This window comes from Falco punctatus, assembly GCF_963210335.1.
Source record: "Falco punctatus genome assembly, chromosome: 5".
Lineage (NCBI taxonomy): Eukaryota > Metazoa > Chordata > Aves > Falconiformes > Falconidae > Falco > Falco punctatus.
Window position 1 is genome coordinate 29,275,501 of NC_137584.1, and position 10,204 is coordinate 29,285,704.

The 10,204-nt window shown below is 43.6% G+C and overlaps 1 protein-coding gene across 6 annotated transcripts; it reads right to left on the reverse strand.

Annotated features, from left to right (window-relative positions):
- Positions 1-484: 484 nt before the first annotated feature.
- Positions 485-10,202, reverse strand: ODC1 (ornithine decarboxylase 1). 6 transcript variants are annotated; one of them, XM_080387865.1, is made up of 12 exons: positions 10,072-10,202; positions 7,225-7,330; positions 6,921-7,066; positions 6,533-6,706; positions 6,198-6,370; positions 5,770-5,904; positions 5,507-5,588; positions 5,096-5,179; positions 3,664-3,826; positions 3,464-3,576; positions 2,970-3,184; positions 485-962 (listed from the first exon to the last, which is right to left on the reverse strand). In XM_080387865.1, exons 3-12 carry the CDS (start codon positions 7,020-7,022, stop codon positions 821-823), a joined length of 1,383 nt encoding a protein of 460 aa, XP_080243991.1. In that variant the 5' UTR covers positions 7,023-7,066; positions 7,225-7,330; positions 10,072-10,202; the 3' UTR covers positions 485-820. The 6 variants fall into 6 exon arrangements, with proteins under 6 accessions (XP_080243991.1, XP_080243989.1, XP_080243990.1 ...); XM_080387863.1 differs by having other exon boundaries at positions 9,839-10,135; XM_080387864.1 differs by lacking the exon at positions 10,072-10,202 and adding an exon at positions 8,062-9,482.
- Positions 10,203-10,204: the final 2 nt, after the last annotated feature.

Sequence of the window (10,204 nt, forward strand, 5' to 3'; positions counted from 1 at the left end):
TTACCACATTTAATCCAAAGTCAGAAGTTTAACAGGGTAGCATGTATTTTCATGACATTAACTAAGAGCTTCTAACAGAACTGAACACACAAAGGATGTCGAGTCCCATCTCTTATCATCCATTTTATACTGAAGCCCTAGGCAACAACAGTAAAAGAGTAGTCATCGCTTATTAGTCAGCCACATGTACATTATGTGACTATGTTAAGCCAGTGTTCAACAGTGAGAGACAAATGTGATGTCACCAAAATTCAATTTGTTGACAGTCAATTTCTTCTAATGACACAAAAAAAGACAGTTTCCCTACCCATTAAGGTGATCCTTCACTTCAGCAAGTTCAAAGGGCAAGGGTAGGGGAGGAGATGGCAAGTGTTATTCATTAATAAAGCTCTGGGCTCACAGCATCTGGGTCTGTCTTCATACATGCTGTAAGAGCCATCCACAACAGATTAATTTTCTACAGCTTAACCAAACACAGGACCAGTTATTTCAATATACTTTATTTTAAAACAGGTAGGTCACAAAACACTAAGCTCAGCCCATTCTGCCATACACAAGCTACAAATACTTGTTTGACAGTTGAGGGTCAGTCTTTAGTAGCATACATGAAAAGGGAATAAAAATCCATATAAAACAATATTCAAATAGTTTCCATAGGAACACAGATAATTGTGACCCATCTCCTAGTCATTTTTGTTGTGTTTATGCCAAACCTAAACTTTAAAAAAACCACTTTAAAATTCTAGCAAGAATTAAGTTAATGGTCCCCCAAATGCCCTAAATTCAATGACTAACCTCGCAGTAAATTACCAAGTATTACCTATACATTAATACTAGCCGAAGCACAAGTCGCTGGATATTCAATTCCACTTTCCCAGGCACAAGAGAACGGCAGACTAGCAACATCCTGCTCTTCCACTTCAGCTAGGAACCCTTGCTCCTTGATCTGTTGCATTAGTTGCCTGGAAAGAAAAAAATAATGGTCAAGAAGTGTTGCACAATGACATGCCAAAAAAGTGAGCAAAGTACTTTCTTTTGTTGGTGGTGGGTTTGGGGGTTTTTTGGCTTTTTTTTTTTTTTTTTTTACTGCCAGGGAGCATGAAATTAACTCTTTACTCATGATCTGCAATCCAGACAATATTACTGGGAGGAAATCAAAACAGAGTCCATGCAGGTCACTTATGGCTGTCTCTGCTTTAAGGCAAACGGCAATATCAAGTTGTTTTTGCCATTTCTGGTTAGGATCCAGAGATCTGCAAAGATGCACCTAAATATCTGTAGCTACATCTGTATACCACATGATTTAGTGACTTTGTGCTCAATAGTTCAGAATTTCAGACCTATGTTGTTATCCCTTATCCCACAGCCTCACATTCCTGAGTAACTTGAATCAAATAGAAGTATGCATGACAGACTAAGAATGTAAAGTAGCTGACCAGTGAGAGCCATGCAACTCCTTCCACACTCAAATAGGTCTCGTACTGCAAGAAAAGCTCAGAAGAACTTCAGTTGACTGTAATTTTGGACTTAGTTATCTTATACTATAACACAAGGTGAGAAGTTGTGCTACTACATGGCTTGCCATATACAACTAGCTTTTACTTAGACATGCATAGTCATCTTGTTCCATACCTTCCAGCTATCTAGCCACAAATTTCGTTTACACCTTTATACATGGAGAATACATTCCAAAGAGCTTTTGTCTCTGCTAGAAAGACCTGCACCATAACTTGATACATGCCCCCTCCTCCCTCATTAAGGGCCAGTTTGTATCACACAATCTTCTTGCCAAAGCAGAAAACACAGGCGGTCACGTAGGGTTGAAAGAGGGCCGTAGCCTTAGACGATGGTTATGTCTGCATAATTAAGCTCAGCATGCCTCAGACCAAGTTCTACATTTTAACAGAAACCCAGTGCTATAATGAAAAAGCTATTCTCCTGCAGAGCCACTTCTAGTTCAATTAGACACAAGTCTGGGGTTTTAAGGGAAGTCTAAAAGCTTCATTTGGTTTGAGAAATGCTTCAATTGACAAGATGTTTCCTTAAGGAAAGAAGCAATACAAGCCTTGCTTATAGAGGCAAGGCTAGTAGAAGGATGGAGGAAGCTTCCTCTTCTACGGCAGTTATTGCTATTTAGTTGCTTTCAAGTTTACTGAAAATGGAGGGGAAAGTTAATCATGCTTTATGGTAATACTCCTGCCCAGATGCTTTCTGCCAGTTTAGTGAGACAGACTTCAATACAGAGGTAAGGGCTCTTACAAGAAACCCCACTTTTACTGAAAATGCAATCCATTAACCCGTCTTGCACAGAGCAAGATCCAGGTTACAACATTAAACCACTGTTTAAGGTGCGGTTTCACAGTATCCTTGCACCCAAGAGGCAGTCCTGCTTTCTTTGCTTACCTGTTTAATAACTTCCCATGAAGATCTAGCACTCTGCACTGAGCAATGAGCCAGAGCTCAACCTAAACCAAGGAACAGCTCTCAAATAAACAGACAGATCATGTTGTGAAACACCATTATTGAATGTTCCTGTGTCCTGCAGTCAGGATTTAGCAAGCTATCAATTTAGAAGACAGTGTACTATTGGAACTGTGACTGACTAGTCTCTATTTATTGGTCACAGAAGCTAACTGTAAAGAATCTGTAATGATTTATGTGTCGTGCAAGAGTGAAAAAACAGCTAGGAGCCCAGGTTAATGACAAGACTCCTAACATCACCCCTTAAAAAGCACCTCTCCTGGAAATGAGTACATCAGAGAGAAGAGTAATTAGTAGTGTCAGCATTGTTCTAAACACACAGGAAAAACCTTCAGAGGATTGCTTTCTTCCACACCACAAGGAGGTTTTACAAGAGCTATGGCACCAAAACTATGGCCCTATTTGTTAAGGGGCAACCAACTGACATGAGCTATTCACTAGTCATCTGCATCAAAAGCACTGATGGATCAAGATACTCTGTTACTAACCATGCTGGTCTTGACATCACATAGTGTATTGTTGGCCTCTGGAATCCATTGAAGGTAGAAGCTGCTGCAACAGTATAGGCACCCATGTTTTCAAACAGGATCCAGTCACCGACCTGCAATTCTGGCATATTAAAACGCTCAACAATACGATCTAGGCCGTCACATGTTGGTCCCCATATGCTGCAGGAATAGCAGCTGTCATCTGGCTTAGGCCGCTGAGGAAGAGAGTTGAGTATAATTAGTCTATCAAAACAAAGCTTCCAGAAGTAATATCATAATTAGTACAACATTCCACTTCACATAGAAGAGGAGGAAGAGCTGCTTGCACATCCTTCTCCACCCTTGGCTTTGAATTATGTCCACTGCATGCTTCATTAAGTCAAATGCCAAGTTCTGGCAACGTGAAAGGAGCAATGAACTGAGAAGTGACTGCTGTGACTAGGATTCTCCTACAACCGTTACGTGACTGGCGCGATGCTTCCAGACGAGCATACCTTCTGCAGAACGGGTTTAACATGCGCATGATCATACAAGATGCAGTTGAATGATCCATAGACTCCATCATTCACATAATACATAAGAGTTTTGTCATTTGCATCATCTTCGTCTGGAAGAAGTTGAGATACAAGTAAGAGAATGCTTGGCAAGAACCTCACAGTTGGCTAGAAGCAAGATTAGGTCTAGATTGACATACCATCAGAACATGTTTGCTCCTTTAATACAATTTTTTTGGCAATGATGTTGACTGCCAGCGTGAATGCCGATGCAACATAGTATCTTCCTGGCTCTGCAATAATATTTATTCCAGAATCCAAAGGGAAATATTTATCCAGTGCTGGATTGATTACACTTGTGATCTAGGTAAGAATCAATTGCCAATATTAAACTTCAGCAGTTACTCAGGTGCTATTTTAGAAGTCTGAGATGAAGTCAGACTTTCATGCTCACAATGACATACTGGTCAATTATGCAATAGCTATTAGCATACTGTAATCTGCATTGATTGCTTTTGCTTTATTTTCCCATTCAAAGTTTTGTTTGCTATTAAGTTTGTACAAAGCACCGAAAGCAGGCATCACTTGCCACTTAAGTGACCAAACAGCTCATGTTTGAGTCTAAAGGAAATCACCCCTCCTAGCATCGTTAAACCAGTACTAATGCCCTGCAAGTACCTACACCTCAGTTTTGATTTCTAGTCCACTTGTAGTTCTGCCCATCACTCAGTATTGCCCAGCATACTGCATCCTAGAGAAGTCATCTCACAGGATCTTAATATGGAAGGCTTTGTCATCACCCCTGAAATTCAGCTGCCTTCGTGAAACTTCTTTCCAAGTTCTGATGTTATCCGTGATTATTAAGCTGCTGCCAACCACAGCATTACTGTGTTATGCCACAAAGCCCAATGACATCATTTGCTCTTGACACTTCATGTGAGCCAATACTTCATCGTGAAAAGCCAGCCCTCATTAAGAGGTACTACAGGGGAGAAAACGTCAGCCCATATTATTAGCAGAAAATTAACTTTATGTAACTTATTTGCTGTCTCCTTGTGTAAATATCTAACGTCATTTACCACCACAGTACATTAGACTGGCAGGTGCTCTGATAGCACTGCTCTAAGTGGAAGTCCTGCTAAATACCTAGCCATTTCGTCTCTTCTGAAAGCAGAACTGCTTCTGTGTGAAAATAGACAGAAGAGCACTGATCAATTAAAAAATGATCCAAAAGCTAGTTGTAAACTAGATCAGATCTAAACTAGGTCTGGTTTGCTGCCACCCAGGAAAATATGGGTTCAGGGCTACCTTTTCAGCCTATTTGGGAGCACTGCCAATCTAGATAGACTTCTTCCAGTTGATGCTGAACTTCAGACTATGCCAGTAAGAATCAAGCCTGCAATTAAAACCTGCTTTACAAATCTGATATCTCTGCATGTTTATGCAGACATTTAGTTATGTATCTAATGGGTTCATCCAATTTCCAGTTTTCAGGTTAATTCCTCTTTTCCTCTGAATTGAATTTCTGACCAAGCAGACAAATCTTCTTGTGTGTCTGCATACAAGTAGGTTTTGTTTAATCCAGATCAACAAAAGACTCCACAACTTGACAAGGTCTTAGCAAAGCTATACCTCTTCAAATTTAAGCTTGACATCTTCAGAGCCAGGGAAGCCACCACCAATATCAAGCAGATACATACTGAAGCCAAGTTCAGCCTAAAATGAGATTAACAGCAACACTGTCAAGAAAGCAGTTCTTAGTTTACATTACTTTCTACGCTAAACCAATAAAGTAATTTCACTAATAACTGGAACAGAGCTAACTCGTCATTTTCAAATAATAGCCACTTGATTTGGAGCTGCTGATTTCAGTGCATCTGTAGATGAACTTTGCAGAACTGATCAATGCAAGCTATCATGACCTCGAACTCCAACTTAAAAGCTAGCTAAAGTAACTTATTTCAACCCCCTAACAGTTGTATACATGATTGTTTTGCCACAACAGTTGAGCAGTAATTCCAGAGAAAGTAGAACTAGACTTACTCCCATATCAAACACACAACGGGCATCAGAAATTGCTTGGACAAAGGTCTCTGGGTCTGTACATCCACTTCCAACATGGAAACTACGAAGAGAAACACTGTATCAGTTGCTATTTGGCAAGTTATTTGAGAAGTTTATACCGAACTTAAGTCTCCACATGCAAAGGCATCTCTAGTCAGGTAGACCATTTAAAGGTATTTTATTTAATATTATAAAGATGATAATATTTAATGTATTTTGTATTTTGAGATTACCAAACTCACCTAACTCCAATGATGGCAAGGTCAAGTTCTTTTGCACGCTCCAGAAGCAGCCGGCTAGTCTTAAGTGTAGCTCCAAATTTAACACTCAGACGACAAACTGCTTTGGAATCATCAGTTGTAATGCGCAAGACTAACCTAGAAACAGGAAAAACAAGGGTTTAGGTTCTAGTATAAAACACATCATTATCAGGCAGGTGTGACCTTAAAATCAAACTGAGCTTAAAACATACAAGCTTTCCTGTCTGTCTGCTCCTAATGTGCCACAGGATAAAGCTACACAGGATTAGATTCTGCTGGCTAAATTATGTTCATTTTCCCGTAATTTTGCAGCCCGTCTTAACTAAGAAAGAATGGCTTTCAGATAACAGCAGATGTTTCCATAACTTGGGAACCCAAGCAAGAATTATAGAATAATTAGCATAACTTACTTGGCTTTTGGATGGGCCCTTGCAACTTTCATTAGCTCTACTTCACTATCAAATGTCATCATCTGTACACCACTGCTGGCAGCATGTTTGATTTGAGATACTTGTTTGCAGGGATTTGCATATATTATTCGCTCAGGAGGTACACCAATGCTCTGCACCAGCTGTATTTCCGTCTGAAGAAAGACCAGATTACACTTGTAAAAGGTATTCCTAAATGGATCAAACTAATCACCACAACAAAAAGCAACACCATTTGGTAATGCTTAATTTTACATGAACACACCTTGTAAAGCTGAACACTAACGTCTCAGATCAGAACACAGTCAGGATATTACCTTACTGGCGCAATCAAATCCTGCGCCGAGAACAGCAAGTGTCTTCACTACAGCTTTGCTGTCGTTACATTTTACAGCATAGAAGGGGGTTACTCGAGGAAGGGCTTTATGCCATCGCACGTGTTTCTTTACAACATCCCCGAGGTCAGCAACATAGAAGGCATCTTTATCATCCTAGAACAAATACACATTTTAGAGTTACAAACAATGGATACAAACAGGATAAGCCTAGAGGTAAGCATCTGAGGAGGAGATTGCCTTGCAGAAGATCTGCAAAGACAACTTGTATAAATTTATACAAAGTTATAACAAATGGAACAAATTTGTATAAATTTATACAAAAAAAAATTTGTACTGTCATGAAATGCAGTGATTTTATCATACTTACAGAAGATGACACTTCATTTATTTTTTGGTCAAGGATATCCTTGGCAGTAAAGCCTTCATCAAGGAAGGTGACTTCAATCTCTTCGTTGCTGGAGCTATTCATGATTTCCAAGATTTCAGATTTACGTTTAAAGATTTAAGTACAAACTGTTGATAAAAAACACACCCCACCATTCATTACTTCATTTAAATTCATACAGTTTGCAGTCACTAAAGTTCACATAGTTATATGACCACTACATCGTGGTCATACAATTTACAGTTTCTACAGCGACCACCAATAGTGGCATAGGTTAGGAGCTTACCTAGGTGACAGTTCAGATTTAATTAGAACCAAGGAGGCACTCCACAAAATCTTGCTAGTCTGAAGGCAAGTTCTTCTCTGTTCAGCAACTGTATGATGTACTCAACCTATTCAAGGTGAAAAAAATAATACTGTCAGATACTTTTAGTCTAAGTCCCTGGAAGTTTCTGCTGTCTTTTCCTTCACCTCCACATGAAAGCTGTTACACTATTATGGCTAGTGCCAGTTTAAATCTACTTATCACTTTACTTGTTAGTTTTGTGGTGGTGGTGGTTCTTTTGGGTTTTTTTTAATCAACTTCTAAGCACTATCGTAGCTCACCAGTTTCTGGGAAAAGGACTTACCTGTAACTACAGACCAAATTTGAGGATGTTACTGACTTCTCAGCAACAACTCTCACTAGGTCCAAGCCAGTTCAATACCTGGCTTCTCACTGCAGTTCAGACTATACACAAACCATCCATGAGACCAAGTTGCTCTGTTGGTGGTTACAGCTTCCCTGTTCTACCCATGACCTCCAGATTTCATGAAAAGAAAAGCTCAGCTGTCAGGAGTGGCAGATACACACTGAAAAGAGTGGTTAACTTGATCTGCAGACAAAGCCTTAACATGGATCCCAATTAACACTTTGTAACAGGACTTTACAGAAGTCCCTAACAAATCTTCATTGTTAACAGAAATCTACCAGCCAAGTAGAAGGTCCCTTGAGAACCAGAACTAAAGAAAAGCACTCTCCTGCCACCCAAGACCTATGAAGCCCACGGCAAAGTGAGTAGTCCAAATAGAGAATGACAGTCTACTCCATTAAGCTGTTAATTCAAGCAGAAGTGTGCGCTACCTTTTAGAGACCTCAGCATTGCAAGTGAGTCATGGGGAAGATAAGGTTTCATGTAACCGGGTCCAGCTCTCTTCTCTCAGCATTTTTTGCACTCAACCTAGTCATACAGATTCAGACTGCAGATTATGCAAACCCTTAAATTGTTCACTAACATCATCTAGTTACATCACTGTTCCTTCTGTTTTCAAAAAGGCTAGCTATAAGCTGTATGAAGAATAACATGTTTTATACCTGTTACAGATTAATGAGGTTCGAAGACCAACAGAATCATTCATTCTATACACTGTGTATACTAGAATCTATTAAAGTTTACTACTGAATGACTTTTCAAAGTCAGTTTTTATACATTTCAGCCTTCAGCCACACAGGGCACCTGAACCTGTGTCAAGAACTGTGACCTGAACGCCAGTGTCAAGAACTACCTCACCTTTTGATCATTTCTCACTCGTCAGAGACAAACTAGATTTGAGATGCAAGCTAGATTAAGCTTTAACTCTAATGAAATAAAACCCAGCAATCCACCAAGCCTCATCTTCCCCTTGCTCTCATTCACATGCAGTGTTAATTCTCCCAGAAGTCGGATTAAAGTCTTCTCTTAAAAGCCTCTTTGAAAGGACCTTAAGAAACAGCAAACCAAACACTTCTCGGGAAGCTGCATCTTATGGCAGGACAATTTCAACAAGACAGTGCAGTTTTGCACAAAGCAGTTCAGGGACTTCGTTAACTTCTCTTAACCACTCTAGCTGTGGGTTAAGCAAACTGAATACCATCAGGAAGAATTTCATTTACCCTCTTCTCTGCAGAGCTGCACTTTTCCTATCGACCTCTAAATGGGGAGTTACTTTTGCCCGTCACAGCAGACTTTGTTATGAAGTTCTTGCAAGGTTTCCATCCCCAGCTTATTGCACAATTTTAACTACAGCTTAATTACACAGAATACAGACAGAACACGCTCACATAGATGCAAACTGTAGCCTGCCTCCCTGTGTACATCTCTATTTGGACTGCGTGCAAAGGGTCTGCACCTTCCCAGAAGAACGGCAATTTGGGTTCATTTGGAAGTTCTTCTCCAGAACATTCCCTTATTCAGCAGCTGTATTTAGGCACAGCTGAGTCACACCTGTAGGCTCGGCACTCACCGCAAAGCTGCGCCCAGAACGGCTGCCCGAGGCGCTCCTGACCCCAGGGCCGCAGACGGCTGCCGAGCGCTACGGGGCAAGGAGCGGCGGGCCGCCCTTCTCCCGGCGGACGCATACGGGGCCCGGGCGGCTGGGGCTGTGCCACCGCACGCTACTGGGGCTTCCCGAGGCGGCGTTTCGGTTCTCCCCTGGCTAACGGCTTCATTGAAGTCTACCTCACCCGGCAGCCTACCCCGCCGCTCTCGGGGCCGTGGCGGGGACTCCCGCCGCCCAGCCAAGGGCGAGGAGAGGCGCCCCGGGCCACGCTCCCGCCCCGCACCTGCCTCTCCCTCCCCACTCCGCGAACAGCCCGGCGGGGCAGCCCCCTCCCCTGCTCCCGGGACGCGCCGCCGCCTCGGGCGAGCCGGGCCGGGCCGCTCGCAGCCGCCCAGGGCCGGCCTTCTGCCCCCACCCCGCCCGGGCCGGGAACTCCCCGGTTGCGCAGGGAGGCCCCGTGCCCGGCGGCACAAGCCGGCGCCGCTTTGGCAGCGGCCCCGGAGACACGTGGCCCCGCGCCGGCCGGCTTCCGCCGCGCGCCCCGGCCCCTTCCTTCCGCCCGCGCCGCGGCCCGGCGCGCCGCGCCGCCCGCCTCGCCTCACCTCAGGCAGCGGTGGCAGCTGCTGTCAAGCCCCGGCGGCAGCCGGTCCCCTCGCTCCGAGCCGCCTCCTCCCCCTGCGAGCCGGGCGCGGTGCGAGGAACCGGGCGGGAGGCGCCCTGCCGCCTGAGGAGGAGCGGGGCTGGCGGAGCGAGTGGGACGCTGCGGCTGACAAAGCTTCGCCACAGCCACGGCGCTCCTATATATAGGGCAGCCGGCGTCGCTGTGGCAACGCACCAGCTCAAACCAGCCCCGATCGGCTGGGACCGGGCAGGGGCTCCGGCCAGCAGCTATTGTGACGTCGGCGAAGAACATGCGCAAGGCTCGGCACGCCCCTCCGCCACGCCCACCGGGTCCCTGCAGCCGCCCG

Excerpts from the sequence above, each read along its gene's own strand:
- ODC1 (XM_080387865.1), bottom strand. The coding sequence starts at position 7,022 with ATGAATAGCTCCAGCAACGAAGAGATTGAAGTCACCTTCCTTGATGAA. Across the intron at positions 5,180-5,506 it reads GTTGTGTGTTTGATATGGGA|GCTGAACTTGGCTTCAGTAT; the intron begins GTAAGTCTAGTT and ends ATCTCATTTTAG. Across the intron at positions 963-2,969 it reads GTGATGTCAAGACCAGCATG|GCAACTAATGCAACAGATCA; the intron begins GTTAGTAACAGA and ends TTTTCTTTCCAG.